The sequence below is a fragment of the Hyla sarda genome, chromosome 3 (assembly GCF_029499605.1).
Source record: "Hyla sarda isolate aHylSar1 chromosome 3, aHylSar1.hap1, whole genome shotgun sequence".
Lineage (NCBI taxonomy): Eukaryota > Metazoa > Chordata > Amphibia > Anura > Hylidae > Hyla > Hyla sarda.
Window position 1 is genome coordinate 436272755 of NC_079191.1, and position 21123 is coordinate 436293877.

Sequence of the window (21123 nt, forward strand, 5' to 3'; positions counted from 1 at the left end):
ATGGCAGCTGTCAAAGTTGACAGCGGCGTCTAAAGGCGTCTGCATCCAGTCCCTGGTGGTCCAGTGGGGTGAATGACCCCCCCCCCCCAATGCGATTGCGGGGGGGCAAGCCACTACTGAGGTAGCCTGAGGGCTTACCTCTCCTGCTGCGGTGGCTCTTGTGCTCAGAATGATAAAGCCTGGCAGGGCCACACAGATCAATGGGATTGTATGTAATTCCATTGATCTGTATGAAGAATCAAATGATTCCTCCTAAAAGTCCACTAAGGGGACTGAAAGTGTAAAAAAAAAAGTTTAAAAAAAAAGTTTAAAAACACACACATTAACCCCTTCCTTATTTAACCCCTTAAAGGGGTACTCCGGTGAAAATCTTTTTTCTTTTAAATCAACTGGTGGCAGAAAGTTAAAACATATTTGTAAATTACTTCTATTAAAAAATCTTAATCCTTCCTGTACTTATTAGCTGCTGAATACTACAGAGGAAATTCTTTTCTTTTTGGAATGCTGTCTGATGACATCACAAGCACAGTGCTCTTTGCTGAAGTTATAATAATAAGTCTTTATTTATTGTTGTCCTTAGTGGGATTTGAACCCAAGGCCCCAGCATTGCTAACCACTAAGCCACCATGCTGCCCTTAGCATATATTTGCTATGTATGGCTGCTATAATGGACAGAGATGTCAGCAGAGAGCACTGTGCTCGTGATGTCATCAGTGTTCCAAAAAGAAAGGAATTTCCTCTGTAGCATTCAGCAGCTAATAAGTACTGGAAGGATTAAGATTTTTTTAATAGAAGTAATTTACAAATATGTTTAACTTTCTGCCACCAGTTGATTTAAAAGAAAAAGGTTTTCATCGGAGTACCCCTTTAAGGACGCAGGGTTTTTCCATTTTCCTCATCACCTTCTAAAAATCATAACGCTTAAAATTTTGCACATAAAATTCCATATGATAGCTTATTCTCCAATTCTACTTTGCAGTGACATTAGTAGTTTTACCAAAAAATCCACGTCGAAACAGGAAAAAAATTCATTGTGCGACAAAATTGAAGATAGAATTTCTTCTCCGTTTCTACGCAGAACATTTTTCACCTTATCTTTATTCTGTAGGTCCATACGAATAAAATGATCCCCTACTTATATAGGTTTGATTTTGTCGTACTTCTGGAAAAAATCATAACTACGTGCAGAAAAAATTTATATGTAAAAAATTCTCATCTAACACCTATAACATTTTCATTTTTCCGCGTACAGGGCGGTATGAGGGCAAATTTTTTGCGCTGCGATCTTAAGTTTGTATTGGTACCATTTTTGTATTGATCGAACTTTTTGATCGCTTTTTATTAATTTTTTGATGATATAAAAAGTTACCAAAAATACGCTATGTTGGACTTTGGAATTTTTTCGCGCGTACGCAGTTGACCGTGCGGTTTAATTAACGATATATTTTTATAGTTCGGACATTTATGCACGCGCCGATACCACATATGTTTATTTTCATTTACACATTTTTTTTTTTTTTTGATGAGAAAAGGGGGGTGATTCAAACTTTTATTAGGGAAGGGGTTAAATGACCTTTGTTAACTTTTTTTTCCCACTTTTTTTTGCAGTGTTATAGCTCCCATAGGGGGCTATAACACTGCACACACTGATCTTTTACTCTGATTCCTGCAAATCCATAGCTTTGCATGGATCAGCGAGATAGGGGCTCGATTGCTCAAGCCTGTAGCTCAGGCTTGGAGCAATCAAACGCCGATCGGAAGCAATGGAGCAAGGTAAGGGGGTCTCCGCTCGCGTACGCCCTACGTCCTTAACAGGTTAAAGTTTAAATCACCCCCCTTTTCCCAAATTCCATATAAAAAAAATATATAACCATAATAAAAATAAACATATATGGTATCGCCAAGTGCGTAAATGTCCAAACTATATCGTAAATTAAACCGCGCGGTCAATGGCGTACGCGCAAAAAAATTCCAAAGTCCAAAATAGCGTATTTTTGGTCACTTTTCATACCATAAAAAAAAAAGGAATAAAAAGCGATCAAAATAAAAATGGTACTGATTAAAACTTTAGATCATGCCGCAAAAAAATAGCCCTCATACCATCCCGTACGCGGAAAAATGTAAAAGTTATAGGGGTCAAATAGGGACAATTTTAAATGTATTAATTTTCGTGCATGTAGTTATGATTTTTTTTCCAACAGTACGACAAAATCTATATAAGTAGGGTATCATTTCCTACAGAATAAACATAAAGTGTAATTTTTACCGAAAATTGTACTGCGTAGAAACAGAATTCCCCAAAATTTACAAAATGGTGTTTTTTCCTTCAATTTTGTCGCACAATGATTTTTTTTTCCATTTCACTGTAAATTTTTGGGTAAAATGACTGGTGTCATTACAAAGTAGAATTGGTGGCGCAAAAAATAAGCCATCATATGGATTTTTATGTGCAAAATTGAAAGGGTTATGATTTTTTAAAGGTAAGGAGGAAAAAGTGAAAGTGCAAAAACAGAAGAACGCTTGGTCCTTAAGCGGTTAATTTTCCACTCTGAAAAAATGACCACTAGGGGTCTCCTTACCAGTCCTGGCCGCAAGCCTTTTTTCTTTTTAGATTTCAGACTCATGCTGGAGTCCGAAATCTCAGACTGCAGCCGGGACACAGACAAGCTCAGCACTGCTCTTGGTTTCTATAATTGTGCAAATTTTATCAAGTCCTGTGCACCTTTTTGGTAAATTTTAAGCAACTGTGCAAACAATATACCAAGCAAACAGGGGTAAAAATCGATTCTACCTTATACCTACATTGATAAATGTCCCACATTGTCCCTGTAGTAAATAGAGCAGTAGAGCCCATGCTTGGTCCTAGTGGTTGGACTCCCAATAATCAGCTAGCTAGGCTGTTGCGCAATAATCTTGGGATAACACCTGAACAGGAGATAATCTTGCCTTTCGTTTTCTGCTTGTATACCCTAATTTAACAGGACTCTTTGTTTAAGGGGAACTCCAGTAAAGAACATCTTGTTCCCTTTAGGGTAGGCTCACATGTAACTGATGTACAGCGTATTTTACGCTGGGGATCCACTGGTGACCTGACCCATAGTGTGCCTCCAGCTGTTGCTGACCCCCACCCAGCCTCGCCCCGCCCCCTGGTCTGCTCGCAGCAGCAATCCGCTGCTCTGAGCCATCACACAGGGTCCTCAGACATTGCAATGTCTGTGTACACTGCTCATGTGCTTTGCAACTCGCAGGCCCCTGTGTGGCTGCTCGGAGTGGCAGACCAGGGGGTGAGGCGAGGCTGGGCTGGGGGTGGCAAAAGCTGGAAGCACACTATGGGTCAGGTCACCGGCAGATCCACATCGTAAAACACGCTGCAGATCTGTTACGTGTGACTCTACCCTTACACAGGATAAGGTAATAAGTGTCTGATCATAGGGGTCCAACTGTTGGGGCACCCCCGTGATCTCCTGCTCGGCACCCTGGCCCCCTCTATGCACGGAGCGACCTCCAGACACGGACACTGTATCTTCAGCTCTCCCAAAGAGATACACCACTTCATGTCGTGGTCTACAGTTATTTGTACATGAAACGGAGGTTGCCAAGTGCATGGAGAGAGCCGGGATGCTGGGCAGATGATCACCGGGGTCCCAACGGTCAGACCCCCTGCAATCAGACACTTATGACCTATACTGTGCATAGGGAATAAGATGTTCTGTACCGGAGTTCCCCTTTAAACCAGCATATATTAGCAGAAAGCAGCTGAAACTAAGTCACTAGGTAAATCAGTTTGGGCCATTTAAATAAATCTCACTAGCTAATGTAGCCACAGTACAGTGGGATACCAAAGGATACCCCTGACGGATAGAGAAAACATAGTTTAAAGGGGTATTCCAGGCCAAAACTTTTTTTTATATATCTCAACTGGCTCCAGAAAGTTAAACAGATTGGGTAAATTACTTCTATTAAAAAATCTTAATCCTTCCAATAGTTATTAGCTTCTGAAGTTGAGTTGCTGTTTTCTGTTTAACTGCTCTCTGATGACTCACGTCCCGGGAGCTGTGCAGTTCCTATGGGGATATTCTCCCTTCATGCACAGCTCCCGGGACGTGACATCATCATTGAGCAGTTAGACAGAAAACTTCAGAAGCTAATAACTATTGGAAGGATTAAGATTTTTTAATAGAAGTAATTTACAAATCTGTTTAACTTTCCGGAGCCAGTTGATATATATAAAAAAAGGTTTTGCCTGGAATACCCCTTTAAGCCCAGTCTTACTCTTCTGCCTGATTTGACAGCAGGCGTGAAGTTACACAATTGCTCACTGAGTGATGCAGTTGCCAAGGCAACTGTGGCAACTGTCTAACATCCCATCAGTATAATGCATGGGTCCTATTCTAAATAAGAGGACCTGTGGATAATACTTGCTGAGCAGCGTACAGTGGCCCCAGCAACTATACTATCCAGCATAAATTCTTGTCCGATATCAGGGCAGGAGTAATACTTCAGGGATGGGAAAGATAGAGAAAGGTAAAATATAAAACTCCTGAATCTGTACATGCATCACGGTGTAGTATGTATATAAAAGCACTGAAGTAGCTGTCATCAAACCATATTTTCCCTAACTACTCCTAACACCCCTCCTACCCTTAAAAGTTTTTCCCAATCTTTAAAAAGCTGTGTATTATACCTTTCCCCTTGCTCACATTGTGTGAGCTCCTGGCAGGAGAAGTGGGTGTTCCCCAGCAGGTGCGACGTCACTGAAGCCTGCAAGAACTGTGCCTTGCCATGCCCCGCAAGCACTTCCTGAGTTTGGTCTCCTGCCAGGCCGGGAGGAGACCAAACTGTCTGATCATGGGGGTCCAACTGTTGGGGCACCCCCGCGATCTCCTGCTTGGCACTCTGGCCCCCTTCATGCACGGAGTAACCTCCAGACACGGACACTGTATCTTCAGCTCTCCCAAAGAGATACATGGAGGTGCGTGTCGGCCACCGCTTCGTGTCGGCCACCGCTTCATGTCGTCGTCTACAGTTATTCGTACACGAAACGGAGGTTGCCAAGTGCATGGAGACAGTGATCTCCTGTTTGACTTGCTGCAGGGAACAGAACAGAGCCACCTAGTGGCCTTTTTTTTCAATCACATTAAAAACATATAAAGATTGAGAATTTTGACAGCAAGTAAGTAAATAGCAAAGGGTCTTATAATTACATAAGGAATAATATATTAAAAGTTTAGTTTGGTGACAGGTACTCTTTAATATAATTTGCTTCAATCTGATGGTTATCATTAAAACTGTATCCAGTCTACATGATCCCATGTGAGCTAAACAGTCTGTACTCCTGGCTAGGGCATTTTTCCTGCACTGATGCATTGTAACAAACTATCAGGCAGGAGAAAGATTTTCACTGCAGATATATTTTTCTCACAAGATCTATATGGGTTTATAGGCTCTGAAGCTGGTTCTCTTTACTGGCATCATGCAAAAAGAGTCAAAAAAAATAGTGAGGTACTAAAGTGAAAAAATATTACGACCAGAGACAAAGCTTCACCAAAGTGACAGACCCTCCAGTTAGCAGCGGCAGCCATGGCCATCGTTGCTTTATGTACTATACCTTCTGTCCAGCGATGAGTACTTTGTCTCCCAGCTTCAGACCAGATGACTGGAGTGACACGTTCCCCGCTACGTTGTCATAATTGGGGAGGGAGATCTGTGAGATGTCACACAATAAAGGCATGGCATCCAGCAGGATCTGTTTGATCTCTTTTGCTACAGCGGCCGCATCAGCCATCTCCAGGGGCATGTCAACCGGGTCAGGAACCACATCGGCCGGGATGTGACCTTTGTCATCCTGCAGAGAAAACACAGAACTCAGCGACTGTCTCACCGGTCAAGGGCTCATTACTGCAAATAAGCGGGAACCCCTGAAATACCAGGGTACGGTCAAACATGAGGAGTAAACCGTTGAGATAACTGGCCAGCCATTGTGATTAAAGCTTGATCCCTTTAAACTCTTAAAGGGGTTCTCCACTGCCCTGCCTTCTGGAGCTCCACTCGCAGCGTCCAGAAGTTTATTACTCCGAACGCTGTGTGCGGGCTTGAGTGTTTGAGGCCGCCCCCTCGTGACGTCATGCTCGCCCCCTCGTGACGTCACGCCCGCCCCTTCAACGAAACTCTATGGGAAAGGGGCGTGACAACGGTTGCGCCCCCTTCCCATAGACTTTCGTTGAGGGGGCGGGCGTGATGTCACGAGGGGGCGGCCTCGAACACGGAAGCCCACACACAGCTTTCGGAGTAATAAAATTCCAGACACTGCGAGCGGAGCCCCGGAAGGCAGGGCAGTGGAGAACCCCTTTAAGAGTTCTAAAACTTTCTAATATACCTTAGGGGAATTTATTTAGACCCTTTTGTTGTAGGATAACGCAGGTGCAGAACTCTTCAAAAGTCTGTTTCTGTGGCCGTCTGTGTTCCACAAACTGAAATCTGCATATCACCATTTTCCGGTGTAAATTATAGTAATATATCTGCCAGGAAGGACATAAAAGGCCACGCACAAAGGTCAGTCCACTTTTAAGTAACAGGTGGAAAACTTGCAAGCCTTTGTGCAAATGTGGCTTTCAGTAAATTTTGTACACAGCATTATGAGTTCCCCCCTTTGAGTTTTAAATCCCCCTTTGTTTGCTGTCAATAAAGAGAAACACTCAGGTTTACATTCAGAGGGAATAAACTTTCCATTAGCGAGTATGAACGGGGCAGCACGGCCCATGTAGCTGGAGTGAATCATTTTATTTATTTTTTTATTTTTTTTATTTTTTTAACAACTGGTGCCAGAAAGCTAAACAGATTTGTAAATAAAAAAATAAAAATCAGTGCAGCTCACAATTTATCAGTCTAGGTATACAGTGACCACCCGACCTACGATGGCCCCGACATACGATCATTTCAGCATACGATCACTCTCAGAGGCCATCGCATGGTGAAGGCAGCATCAACCTACGATGCTTTTGTATGTCGGGGCCATCGCATAAACGGCTATCCGACAGCGCAGACTGCTTCAGCTGACACCGGATAGCCGTTTACGGTGCCCCGTGTGGTCCGCTGACGATCACTTACCTGTCCTCGGGGCTCCGGCGCGTCCTCTTCGGGATCCCCTGCATCGTCGGCGCTCTCCATCGTCGGCATCACGTCGCTGCGCACGCCATCCCGTCATCCAATAGGAGCGGCGTGCGTAGCGACGTGATGGCGGCGACGGAGAGCGAGGATGCCGGGGGAGCAGAGGCCGGAGCGTCAGGGACACCCCGGGGACGCGGTGACAGCGATGGAAGGCGACATCCAGGGCAGCGGTGACGGTCCGGAGCGGCGGGGACATGCGATTATAACCTCCAATACCAGTGGTCTTCAACCTGCGGACCTCCAGATGTTGCAAAACTACAACTCCCAGCATGCCCGGACAGCCGTTGGCTGTCCAGGCATGCTGGGTGTTGTAGTTTTGCAACATCTGGAGGTCTGCAGGTTGTAGACCACCGTCCTATACTTTACATTGCACGGATCCCTCAACTTACGACGGTTTCAACAAACAATGGTCCATTTGGAACGGATTACCATCATATGTTGAGGGACCACTGTAATGATTTTACACCTACACCCAGGTGTGGCATGGATACAAAAGAAAGGAAAAAATATATATAAATAACCACCTCAAGGCTAATATCAGACAACCTGATACATGATAACCGTTTAGAATTGATAATGGAAAATCGTGCTTCAATTTTTTTGATGAAAAATTGCTACATTTATTTAATTACATAAACAAATAATAATAATAATGCAATATAATATCCTGTAATAAAAATTATTATACTAGACCTATTACCACAGGGTCCTTGTGGAATAGTAATAATGTCCCGCACTTTAACTGTACGATTTCTCTGATATATTCAGTAGTCCGGCATCTGATATTACAGAATGGTATGATAACAGTTCACAATCTCATATACAAATGGTTAATGTATCCCAGTCCGTGTGTATAAATTAAATATAGTTACCGGCTGTAGACGTTATCCCAGCAAACACAGGTGTCCTCTGATGTATTGTCAGACCGATGTATAGTGCGCTGGAGTGGGGCGCTGGCATGCGCCTCCCCGGCTGGTCTGCCTGCCACAGACCTATTGTGTGCCGCTACAGTAATGGAGCTTTTTGGAGATGGTATGAGTGGCACCTTATCGATGTCCTGGCACGGACCTTGTGTAGCGTCTGACGTCAGAGACACATGATAGATTGCCGGGTATGATGAAACAAACTGCCGGATAAGCTAGAAGCAGTGGGCTGGATACTGGGAGGCTACAGCTGTTTGAAAAAGGTATTTGCCGGATCTTCGGTTCGGTGGAGCTTTATAGATTCAGTGCGGACTTGGAGAATCATAGAAGTGCGTTCTGGATGCGTTAAAATCCACTCTAGACGCGTTTCAGGGCTCTTAATTCAAAACGGCCCTTTCCTCAGTAGAGCTGTGAGTCAAACTGACTAGTAAATCCTTATATACACATTTTGCAATTAAAGTAGATGCACATAAGCTGTTTTCTTTGTGAGAAGCAAGAAATGGAATGGATTTGTAACAGGAAACATACAATAGAATTAGAGATGAGCGAACTTACAGTAAATTCGATTCGTCACGAACTTCTCGGCTCGGCAGTTGATGACTTTTCCTGCATAAATTAGTTCAGCTTTCCGGTGCTCCGCTGGGCTGGAAAAGGTGGATACAGTCCTAGGAGACTCTTTCCTAGGACTGTATCCACCTTTTTCAGCCCACCGAAGCACCTGAAAGCTGAACTAATTTACGCAGGATAAGTCATCAACTGCAGAGCCGAGAAGTTCGTGACGAATCGAATTTACTGTAAGTTCGCTCATCTCTAAATAGAATATGTAACACTAGGAAAACTTAGATATCAAGTGTTGAACAATGTAGCTATGTTACAGCATTTAGAATCTAGCCTAAGAACATTTAGATAATAAATTATTTACCCATAAAATAAAATATACATAAAAATAGAAAAAAATGTAATAAAATAAAAAAAATAATAATAAAATTAAAATACAAGTAAATATAAATATAAAAATAAAAAATTAAAATAAATACGATAACAAACATAGGCATAATAATAATAATAATAATAATGATAAAAGTAAATATAAAAATACCAATGATTATTTATACAACCAATCAAAGTAACAGAACAACAATAAATATTTCTGAAAAATGTGTTAGTCCGACGTAGATGTAGGGGACACAGTGAATCCAATGGGCCGTCCTCATATAGAAAGACTAGTGCTGGGGCTCAGTGTGTCCCTTACAAAAATCCAAATAATTCAAAGTGAGAGTTTAAACCTTTAGGTTCCATAGTATTAAATTCATAAATTTTCTTACTTTCAGCTCTTGACATTTTTGTAATAAAACTGCCATAAATAATATTTATTACAGGATATTATATTGCATTATTATTATTATTTTTATCTGTTTATGTAATTTAATAAATTTTGCAATTTTTCATCAAAAAATTGAAGCACGATCTTTCCATTATCAATTCTAAATGGTTATCATGTATAAGGTTGTCTGATATTAGCCTTGAGGTGGTGATTTAGATATGTAAATTACTTCTATTTAAAAATCTTTACCCTTCCAGTACTTTTTAGCAGCTGTAGGCTACAGAGGAAATTCTTTTCTTTTTGAATTTATTTTTTGTCTCTCTGATGACACCTGATGCCAGTATATGGAACTGTCCAGAGCAGGAGAAAATCCCCATTGCAAACCTCTGCTGCTCTGGACAGTTCCTGACTCGGACAGAGATGTCAGCAGAGAGCACTGTGGACAAGACAAGAAAGAAATTCAAAAAGCAAAAGAATTTCTTCTGTAGCATACAGCTGCTAAAAAGTACTGGAAGGGTAAAGATTTTTTAATAGAAGTCATTTACAAATCTGTATAACTTTCTGGCACCAGTTGATTTAAAAAATAAAATAAAAAATAAAATGTTTTCCACCGGAGTACCCCTTTTAGGGAAACATGTGTTACCATTTGTGGCCCCATTACAGTACATTCCGTGGCCCTGTTCACCAATTATCTTCCTCATTCAGGCAGCAGGCCTGGTGCATGGGCTGTGCTCCAGAAGCACGCCGACATCCCAACTGGTACTTTTTCAAGTCTGCCCCCAGTTGGGCCCAGTGAGAAAGCAGCAGTGACATTGGCGTGCTCCTGGAGCTCCACTCGTGCACCAAGCCTGCCGCCAGAATGAGGAAGATAATGGGCAAATAGGGCAACGGATCAGGGACAGGTCAGTATCATGATCATCAGTGTAACCCACACTACACATCTGTACCAACAAGATAGTGCAGGTGCCACTGATGACAGATTCCCTTTAGGGTACGTTCACACGAACGCAGATTTGATGCGCAGGATTTGATTCACAGGATTTTCTGCTGCAGATTTCAGTGCAAACTAAATGACTGAGCACAGCTTCTAAGCTGCAGTTACAGATCCTGTGCATCAAATCTGCGCAGGATCCTGTATGTGTGAATGTACCCTTAAAAAGGTCTCCATTTGCTGTTACAAAATAGACACATAGAGGGAGATTTAGCAAAACCTGTCCAGAGAAAAAGTTGCCCAGTTGCCCATAACAGCCAATCAGATTGCTTCTTTCATTTTTGAAAAGTCCTCTGAAAAATGAAAGAAGCGATGTGATTGTTTGCTATGGGCAACTCAGCAACTTTCCTTAGGACAGGATTTGAAAAATCTCCCACATACTGTTCACATTTTATAAAAAATTTAAAAAATAAAAAAAATTAAAAAACACATTCTGACTAGAGATGAGCGAACTTACAGTGAATTCGATTCGTCACGAACTTCGATTCGCCACCTTTTCCAGCCCACCGGAGCACCTGAAAGCTGAACTAATTTATGCAGGATAAGTCATCAACTGCCGAGCCGAGAAGTTTGTGACGAATCAAATTTACTGTAAGTTCGCTCATCTCTAATTCTGACCCATGTCTATTCTTCTACCGCTGAGAGCATGTTACCAGGTCAGTGAAAGCTACATAAATCACAAGCAAAAATCTCTCCTCAGACCTAGACTCCAGGCTCATAACCCTGGAGCACTGATGCATGTTAGCAAACCCTCAGCAAGACCTCTTTACTGACAGCAAGCCAGAAAGGTGAGAAGCTGAAACACAAAAGGAGGAAATTCATTATTGAAGAGTGCAACGCGGATCGATATAAAAGTAGCAACATTTTAAGCAAACCATTTTATTTAGTTTGAGCAAAGTTTTGGAATGTTTTACTGTTCTGAAACAGACCCCGGTTTCATTAAGTATATAAGAAAATGGCAGATGTCTGTCACACTGTGAGGTTTGTCACATCGCTTTCCTGTGCAGAGAATTTCCTGTCGGCTCAGACGGCTAGGTAAGACAGGAGATCTACTGATTGCACAAAGTACAGCAGTGTTTCCTAAGGCTGCGTTCACATGACCGTCTCTAGGCCCATCCGGTTCTTCTCCCGTCAAAAATAAAAACGGACTTTAAAAAAAAAAAAAAACAGACAATAACGGATGCAAACGGATGTTATCCATTTGTATCCATTATTGTTCAGTTAATAAACCAAAATAAAAATTATTTATTTTGTTCTGAGCATGCTCAGAAGTAAAAACGGATCAAAAAAACGGAATGAAAAAACGGATTCAAACGGATGACATTAAAAGGCTCATCCGTTTTCCATAGACTTCAATGTTAAATTTATTGTATCCGTTTTTTCTTCCATTTTTTCCGTGTGGATTGTTCAGTTCATAAACCCCCCCTCCCCCCCCCCCCCCCCCACCACCAAAAAAAAACATTTTTTTTTTTGTTCTGAACATGCTCAGAAGTAAAAACGGATTGAAAAAACGGATTCAAACGGATGACATTAAAAGGCTCATCCGTTTTCTATAGACTTCAATGTTAAAGCTACTGTATCCGTTTTTTGACGGGAGAAAAAAATACTGCATGCACTGTCTTTTCTCCCGTAAAAAAAAAATAAAAATAAAAAAGTAAACGGGTGCAAACAGATGTGAAAGAATTGTAAAAAAAAAATCCCATTGACATCAATGGGATTATTTTACAACCTTTGTAATCCGTTTACAAGCAGCAACAACGGAACCTAAACCGAGGGGGGGGAACAAAAAAACGGGGACAGACTGTCATGTGAACGCACCCTAAACAGGGTGCTTCAAGCTGTTGCAAAACTACAACTTCCAGCATGCCCGGACAGCCAAAGGCTGTCCGGGCATGCTGAGAGTTGTAGTTTTGCAACAGCTGGAGGCACCCTGGTTGGGAAACAACAAAGTACAACAACAATTAACGACTTTATGACTGGCGCACTGCATGGGGGTCTCAGCCAGAGTCATCCCCACCCTCTTTGTGCTTTTTTTTGTGCTACTGTGTTGCCATTGACTATATAGTGAATTTTCTCTGCTGCATTTATTTTCCAGTGGAACAACAAACAGGCACAGAAGTTACACAAGAGTTATAAAATTATTATTTACATGTGATGTTTTTAGAACAGTATGTGTTATTGGGCGTGAGGTATTCCCGTCTGGCACCTGTCTATTCTATAGGGGGTCTATAAAACAGGTCAACTGTTCAAAAAGAAGATTTTAGTGCAGTTTTCATTCTAAATTTGGGGGGGGGGGGGGCATAGCTGGTTTGTTTAGTCAGCAATACTAACACAGGCACTTCCTTTCCCTTACTTCTCTAGCCACCAGATGCTCACTGCTATGCCATGACATCGTGATGGTGAGTATGTGGAGGCAAAAAAAGGTTATTGATGCACTGGCTTTTTAATCTGCAATGTAAGCACAAATTTAAGAAACAAAAAGATAAGGAAGATTACAATACAGCACTGGACATACAACAGTATCTTCACTAGTATTTACATGAGGGAAAGCTTCCCAAAACTTTTTGGGTGGTAAGCCTTGATGTCCTGATCTAGCGGTTACTAGCGATGGATTATTCCGAACATCAGACAGTGGACAGAATACTGCAATAAAAAGAGATGCCTAGAGGAGAAAACTTTAGAGCTTTTTTTCTGAAGTAATAAGTACGGTAAATGACATATCTCAAAAAATATGCCAAGATTTAAAAAAAACAAAAAAAAAAAAAACTCTAAAGTCTTGCCCACTAGGTATCGCACTCCTGTTCACTGCTTGTTCTTAAGCACAGTCACTAGCAGCAGAGAAACCAAGATATAACAGAGAAAGCCGGGCTGGGACCAAGCATGTGATCTGTGGAGGGAGAGACCCTGAACCGTGTTCCTGCAATCTGTGAGCCCGTCTACCTCTCCAGAGGGTCCACACTTTGCTTCCCTTCTTTCCTCCACCAACCATGAAGTTCTGGGCAGCTGTCCTGGGTGTAAATAACAGTGTTCCTATTAATGTGCGTGCACAGTGCTGCTTCCCCAATGTAATCTCTCCCTCACCCAATCCCTTTAGTCTGCAGGCTTGTCATCATATCAGTAGTAGTTGAGTGCTTAGTGTAACCCCTTTCTTACTGTGCTGCTCCTGTTTCTTTCCTTCATGCTCACATAGCAACTTGCAAACCCAGTGCATCAATAATGTCCTTCTCCCTGCCATCTGCAGTAGTGTACTGTAAAACACAAAACTCCAGCCCCACCACCCCCCGCCAAAGGCAACCCTGCACAGCGCCAGCTTGTGCAGTCCAGTGCGAATTCATACAGCACTACGTCATGGTATAGAAGGGAGGAGTATGTATTGTGGTCTGACTGGCCAGACATGGCAAAGAAAGTTAAAGTGTGCACACTCCTGGAAAACAGCCCAGCTCTGGAAATGCTCTCCTTCAATTGAGATAATGAGAAATAGCGTGCACCATGAAGGAGGCTTTTAGGGGTTCAATAACAGCAGTGAGCGCACTATCATTACTGTGTCATCACTGTAACATAGATGTAGATTTATAAAAAAATATTTTGAAAGTACAGATGCGCTTTACGGCAAACTGCGCATAAAAAAAAAAGCTATAAACTGCTGTATACAGATATCATAATCCGTATATTCGATAATGTGGTTCTGTGGTTTTTTTATGTGCCTCCAAAGTGCTGAATATATGAGAATTACAATACCTAACACAAATGCAAGTACAATGAATGTGAAACACTAAATGACAGACTGATATATGCAGTTAGCTCAGAGCAGAGAAGTAGATTTTGTGACCCTGGATAATGACACATAATAAGCTCTGTAGATGGCAACAAAATAAACTTGCTCTATCCCACTGACTTTTGTTGGCCCGGCCCAAGTTCTGGTTTCCCTACCCTGAAGGCCGGATTGGCTCTGTACTCCAGCAAGGCTTTCACTGCTCCTAAGCACAGGTTTGAGGCAGCGATGTGCAGTGCAGTTCCGAAATCAAAGTCACTACAGGTGGCATCCACATCTGAAAGAGATAGAGCAGTCACAGCAGGAGGAAGAATGAGGAGCTGCGAGCCACACGCCTGAAGGAAATGTCACTTTCATCTCTTCACACAGGAAAAACACAACATTAGCTTTTATAGTACAACATAGAGGGAGGCAGAAAGGCTTCTCAGCAGTCATCAGCGCAGAACTTTTCCTCGCACGGTCCAAAACACGGTCACACCGAGCTGAACATTGCAAAACAAACACATGTAGAAAGCCAACGGGTGCTCTGTATGACTTAAAGTGAACCCGCAGGACACAGCCGTGTGTGTGTTCTAGTTATAGCAGAGTGTTAGTGCCGGGTAAAAGCTATGTGTTCTCTCCAATATTGATATGAATACAAAGAATATGTATACTGAGGAGACAGGGGAGACCCAGTAAAGAGAGCAGAGAAGAGAAGGGAGGCAGAGTACAAAGAACAGAGGAGACAAGGGAAGTTGGGTACAGCTAGGGGTCAGGTAGGGACAGGAAGAGGACAGAGGCATGAAAGGCAAAAAGGAGACCTTGCACTAACAGCAGAAAAGTCAAGGGAGGCTGGGTACAGGGAGCAGGAGACTAGGGAGGCTGGGTACTCAGAGCAAAGGAGACCAGAGAGGATGGGTACTCAGAGCAAAGGAGACCAGGGAGGCTGGGTACTGATAGCAGAGGAGACCAGGGAGGCTGGGTACTGATAGCAGAGGAGACCAGGGAGGCTGGGTACTGATAGCAGAGGAGACCAGGGAGGCTGGGTACTGATAGCAGAGGAGAACAGGGAGGCTGGGTACTGATAGCAGAGGAGACCAGGGAGCCTGGGTACTGATAGCAGAGGAGACCAGAGAGGCTGAGTACTCAGAGCAGAGGAGACCAGGGAGCCTGGGTACTGATAGCAGTGGAGACCAGGGAGGCTTGGTACTGATAGCAGAGGAGACCAGGGAGCCTGGGTACTGATAGCAGAGGAGACCAGGGAGGCTGGGTACTGATAGCAGAAGAGACCAGGGAGGCTGGGTACTGATAGCAGAAGAGACCAGGGAGGCTGGGTACTGATAGCAGAGGAGACCAGGGAGGCTGGGTACTGATAGCAGAGGAGACCAGGGAGCCTGGGTACTGATAGCAGTGGAGACCAGGGAGTCTGGATACTGATAGCAGAGGAGACCAGGGAGGCTGGGTACTGATAGCAGAGGAGACCAGGGAGCCTGGGTACTGATAGCAGTGGAGACCAGGGAGTCTGGATACTGATAGCAGAGGAGACCAGGGAGCTCTGGGTACTGATAGCAGAGGAGACCAGGGAGCTCTGGGTACTGATAGCAGAGGAGACCAGGGAGCTCTGGGTACTGATAGCAGTGGAGACCAGGGAGTCTGGATACTGATAGCAGAGGAGACCAGGGAGCTCTGGGTACTGATAGCTGAGGAGACCAGGGAGCTCTGGGTACTGATAGCAGAGGAGACCAGGGAGCCTGGGTACTGATAGCTGAGGAGACCAGGGAGGCTGGGTACTGATAGCAGAGGAAACCAGGGAGGCTGGGTACTGATAGCAGAGGAGACCAGGGAGGCTGGGTACTGATAGCAGAGGAAACCAGGGAGGCTGGGTACTGATAGCAGAGGAAACCAGGGAGGCTGGGTACTGATAGCAGAGGAAACCAGGGAGGCTGGGTACTGATAGCAGAGGAAACCAGAGAGGCTGGGTACTGATAGCAGAGGAAACCAGGGAGGCTGGGTACTGATAGCAGAGGAAACCAGAGAGGCTGGGTACTGATAGCAGAGGAAACCAGAGAGGCTGGGTACTGATAGCAGAGGAGACCAGGGAGGCTGGGTACTGATAGCAGATGAGACCAGAGAGGCTGGGTACTGATAGCAGAGGAAACCAGAGAGGCTGGGTACTGATAGCAGAGGAAACCAGGGAGGCTGGGTACTGATAGCAGAGGAGACTGTGAGGCAAGAAACAGAGAAGAAGAAGAAGACCGAAACAGAAGAAGCAGTAAAGTCCAGGTACAAAGAAGTGGCATTGAAGAACTCAAACTCAAAGCAGAGGAGACAGAGAAGGCCTGGTACAAAGAGGTGGCAAGAGGCTGGGGACGGGAAGAAGAGATGAAGGAGGCTGGGTAAAGTGCACAGAGGAGACTGGGGAGGCCGTGGTGTGATGATTTTGACCCATAATCCCAAAGAATTTAGACTTAAATCCAGTACCTTCAACCTGACTACATAAAGCATACACATAAATAAAGAACACAATCACAACTGTTTTTCAGACTACTTACCTTTTGGTTTTGAAACCTTCAGAATCAGATGTATCAACTCAGGAACATCAAAATAAGCAGCATAATGCAGAGCATTCATATTCGTCCAGCGACTCCGTAAGCTCACGTCTGCTCCGATGTCAATAAGGTAAGAGGCAAATTTTGCAGCAGTCTCCGCGTCCCCTGCATTAGGGAAAACAAATGTACCTTTAAAGAGTTGGAACGCCAAATATTGCATTTGGTGACTAAGATAAAGCTCCCTCTGTACTGCAACTAAATGTCAGATGGCTCATTGCCTATCATTGTTTCGCTTCCAAATGATGTCTTGCGAATCCACTGACAGAAGCCGGGGAAAGATAAAGAGTAGGATTTACCGCTTCCTGTCACTTTATTTGGTATATAACCCCAGAGTCACTATATACAGACATACAAAAGCACAGAGACGAATAATTTATTTGTGGATATATCTTTTCTATTTCCAACAATGTGACATATTCCAAAGAAATGGAAACTGAACAACTAGAAAAACAAAAGTTTTAAAAGCCTAAGGCACATCAAAATTGAGACGTTAGAGGATGTGCGGGACTGGTTGCACATCCGAATTGAGCTGTATGTACTACATTTTTGCAGTAGAGAAGTTTGCAGATGACTTATACAAAGTCCACTTGTATTATCCGCTCTCACCAATGCCTTGAGCTCCAGATTTACAAGTGTAATGAAGCAGCGTCATGTCCGTCAGTCCATCCCGGTCATTGACATTACATCCTCGCTTCAAAATCTGCAACAATCAATAGTTACACGAAAGAGAAAACACGTTCAGTGCAGCGACACACTCTTATACATATTCTGTTATTTTCTATGTCTTAGGGTGGGTTCACACTACGTTTTCTCCCATACGGTTTTAGGTCCGGTCGTAAAAGCGCATACGGCGCAAAAATGAGCCGACCGGAGCGAACGTTTCACTCCGGTCGGCTCATTGAAATGAATGACATATGGGAGCGCATACGGTGACATACGGGAGCGCGAGGTTTTAGCTCCCCCCTGCCGTATGCGCTCCCGTATGGGGGAAAACGTAGTGTGAACCCAGCCTTATACAGTACCATCACTCACATAAATCCCTGTACCCACTAAGTTCTAACTTTAAATGAGCACGATCAGGAAACATTTTTTGATATGTTGTAGAGACGAGTTTTGGTCAGTCAAGCTTTTTCTTCATTTATTTCTTTATGAGGTTCCATCAGCAAGCAAGGATAAAATCCATAAGTGTCGTGCGGAGAGACCAAGCTCTCCTGTGTAAGGGGTGTACCACTGATAGTTTTACATCCGTTGCACAGGAGAGATGTGTCTCTCCGCTCCCCACTTATGGATTTTATCCTTGCTTGCTGTTCGAACCTCATAAAGAAATAAATGAAGGAAAAGCTACGTTTGTGAGGGAGTGCAGCATTTATTCCTCTCTTCACTAGTTGTATTTGATAGTTACCGAATTGCTTTATATATACTAGCACACCACTGTAGCTACGATTTGCATTCATAGTATCCACCTGTTGAACAGGTTTGCATCATTAATTTTGTGTCAGGAGCAATCGCTGAGTGATTGTTTGTTCTTAGACTTGTGTTCTTTTTGAACAGTCAAGGTGTTAGTGCATCTCCCAATAAAAACTTTTGACGTGTCTCTAGTATAGATCGAAAGTTTCTCATAATTTTATTTTTTTATAGTACACTTTAAAAGGGGTACTCCACTGCCCGACATCTTATTCCCTATACAAGGGATAGGGGATAAGATGTCTGATTGTGAGGGTCCCGCTGCTGGGCCCCCCCCCCCGCCCGCAATCTCCCGTAGCACCTGGCATTCCAACCAAATGGCAGGTTCCTGCGGCAATGGTCGTGACCTCACGGCCACGCCCCTCGTGATGTCACACCACACCCCCTCCATTCATGTCTATGGAAGGGGGCGTGTCGGTAGACACACCCCCTCCCATTGACTTGAATGGAGGGGGCGTGGCATGACATCACGAGGGGCGTGGCAGTGGTGTCACGATCACAGCCTCCGGCTCCGAGCATTCTTAACGAAATGTTCAGAACGCTGGAGCACCGGAGTACTCCTTTAATTTCAATATCTCAGACAACTGGGAAAACTTCCACAGATATCATCTAATATGTATGGCCCCTGTTGACCAGCCAGATTTCAAAAGAGCTTTATACACCTCTGTCAGCATACAGCACGGTTATTTGCATTGTGGCCAATGAGCAATATATGCCACTGTACGACATATAGTGGCTAAGGTCTGGGTTATGTCAGGAAACACAGCTGACCTATAACTCCATGTACTGAATATATGAGGTGCCATCAGAGCCAAAAGAGGTCTTGCAATCCTGGCTAAAGAAGTGCACAGAAGGCTGTGATTAATGGCAACATTTCTGCCCAACAGCTTCTTCAGACCTTCTCAGACTGTAGAGAGGTCATTTAAAAGGGGTACTCCGGAGGAAAACATTTTTTTTTTTAATCAACTGGTGCCAGAAAGTTAAAACAGATTTGTAAGTTACTTCTATTAAAAAAAATCTTTACCCTTCCAGTACTTTTAAGCAGCTGTATGCTACAGAGGAAATTATTTTCTTTCTGAATTTCTTTTTTGCCTTGTCCACAGTGCTCTCTGCTGACACCTCTGTCCGTATCAGGAACTGTCCAGAGCAGGAGAAAATCCCCATAGTAAACCTATGCTACTCCGGACAGTTCCTGATTTGGGCATCAGGTGTCAGCAGAGCGCTGTGGACAAGACAAAAAAAGAATATCAAAAAGGAAAGAATTTCCTCTGTAGAATATAGCTGATTAAAAGTACTGAAAGGGTAAAGATTTTTTAATAGAAGTAATTCACAAATCTGTTTAATTTTCTGGCACCAGTTGATTTAAAAAAATAAATAAAAAACATGTTTTCCACCGGAGTACCGCTTTAAGTGACTGCTGATTGGCTGCTCATACAGTAGGTCACTTCCTTTCAAGACAAAGAGAATAATGTAGGACTCTGGTTTATATAATTCTGTTGCATTATAGGGGTGCTGTGGCTGCTGCATGGCATGGGGACATTGTTTTGAATGAATGGTACAATATTATGTCCATTTCGTGTGAATAATTTCACCTCTATCAGGTGGTCACCAAATCTGGGCACCTAGAGGGAGAAAACAGTATTGTCTTATCTTATTCTGAGATGTAGTCTGGATAAAAGGGAGTTAAGCACTTTTCCGCAGGACAATCAACCTGACATATATAACCTGTACATATTTGTGTATTCTGTGCAACTACACACATTCTGAGTTAGTAAAATGACTCCTCCAGCTCCAATGACAGGGATCATGACCTCAATGTTAAGTTTCTACTGTGTCAGTAGTAAGCAGAACCTAAGTCCTGTGCAGGGTCCTTCCTCTGGTTTTACCACCACATGTGACTGATGTCAGCTTTTAGCTTTCATTGTAATACTGTATTGGTATTTTAAGAGCAGATATTTCTCCATAATCCTATACTTGTAGGTAGGCTCTCAGATGTTCACCTCTGCCTGAAAAGTAGGGGGCAGATGTGGCAGCTACCATCTCTAACTATAGCCAGGGCTAGAGACCCCCCCCCCCCCGCCTTTTTAGTCTGTGCATTAACTCACCTCATTCCCAATGATGTCAATGTTCTGCTGGACTTGAGGGACCCATTGTCTCAGGATAGCAAACAGCTCAGAAACTGAAGTGTCTGGATCAAACAAGATATCCTGACATGAGGCATCATTTGGGTCAAAAAAGGAGAATTCTGCAAAAAACACATTAAAAAGTAATGATATAGATGATTGTGAAAGGTAAGACATTGACATTGAAGGGCTCATTGACACAAGCAAAAATGATTATAAGTGATTGTAGGGCCACATGCCTGCAAATTCTAAAAACAGGAGAGAAGGCGCTCCATAGGGTAATACCACCGGAGATGGGGGGGGGGGGGGAGAGTAAAAGCTAATTTTAAACTGCTCACCCTAGGTGGTTGTGTAGCCTCACACACAACAATGGAAATCGCTTGGATACAATGGTCCGTCTGCGGCCCTCCTGGTGTGGATTCCACAACATATAGGTACAAGACAAGGCTTCAGTACAGGGTGCAGGAGTACACCGGCGCTGAACGGACCCAGGACACAGCAGGTAAGAAAGTAAAATCCAATTTATTTGATGCAACGCGTTTCCCTGCGCAAGCACAGATTCATCAGGTTGCCTGATGAATCCGTGCTTGCGCAGGGAAACGCGTTGCATCAAATAAATTGGATTTTACTTTCTTACCTGCTGTGTCCTGGGTCCGTTCAGCGCCGATTTACTCCTGCACCCTATACTGAAGCCTTGTCTTGTACCTATACAAAGACATTTCACAGAGGTTTCTGCATGGACTCCACGTACATTGTATGCAGAAAGTTAGA

General features: G+C 43.4%; 1 protein-coding gene across 3 annotated transcripts in view; it reads right to left on the minus strand.

Moving 5' to 3' along the window:
* Positions 1–21123, minus strand: part of CLIP4 (CAP-Gly domain containing linker protein family member 4) — a 138961-nt gene that overhangs the window by 55339 nt on the left and 62499 nt on the right. For all 3 annotated transcript variants that reach the window (XM_056568559.1, XM_056568558.1, XM_056568561.1), the window contains exons 3-7: positions 20335–20474; positions 17372–17465; positions 16709–16870; positions 14336–14454; positions 5609–5845 (exon numbers count right to left, since the gene is read on the minus strand). In XM_056568559.1, coding sequence (XP_056424534.1) covers positions 5609–5845; positions 14336–14454; positions 16709–16870; positions 17372–17465; positions 20335–20474 — 752 coding nt within the window. The remainder of the gene's footprint in view (positions 1–5608; positions 5846–14335; positions 14455–16708; positions 16871–17371; positions 17466–20334; positions 20475–21123) is intronic.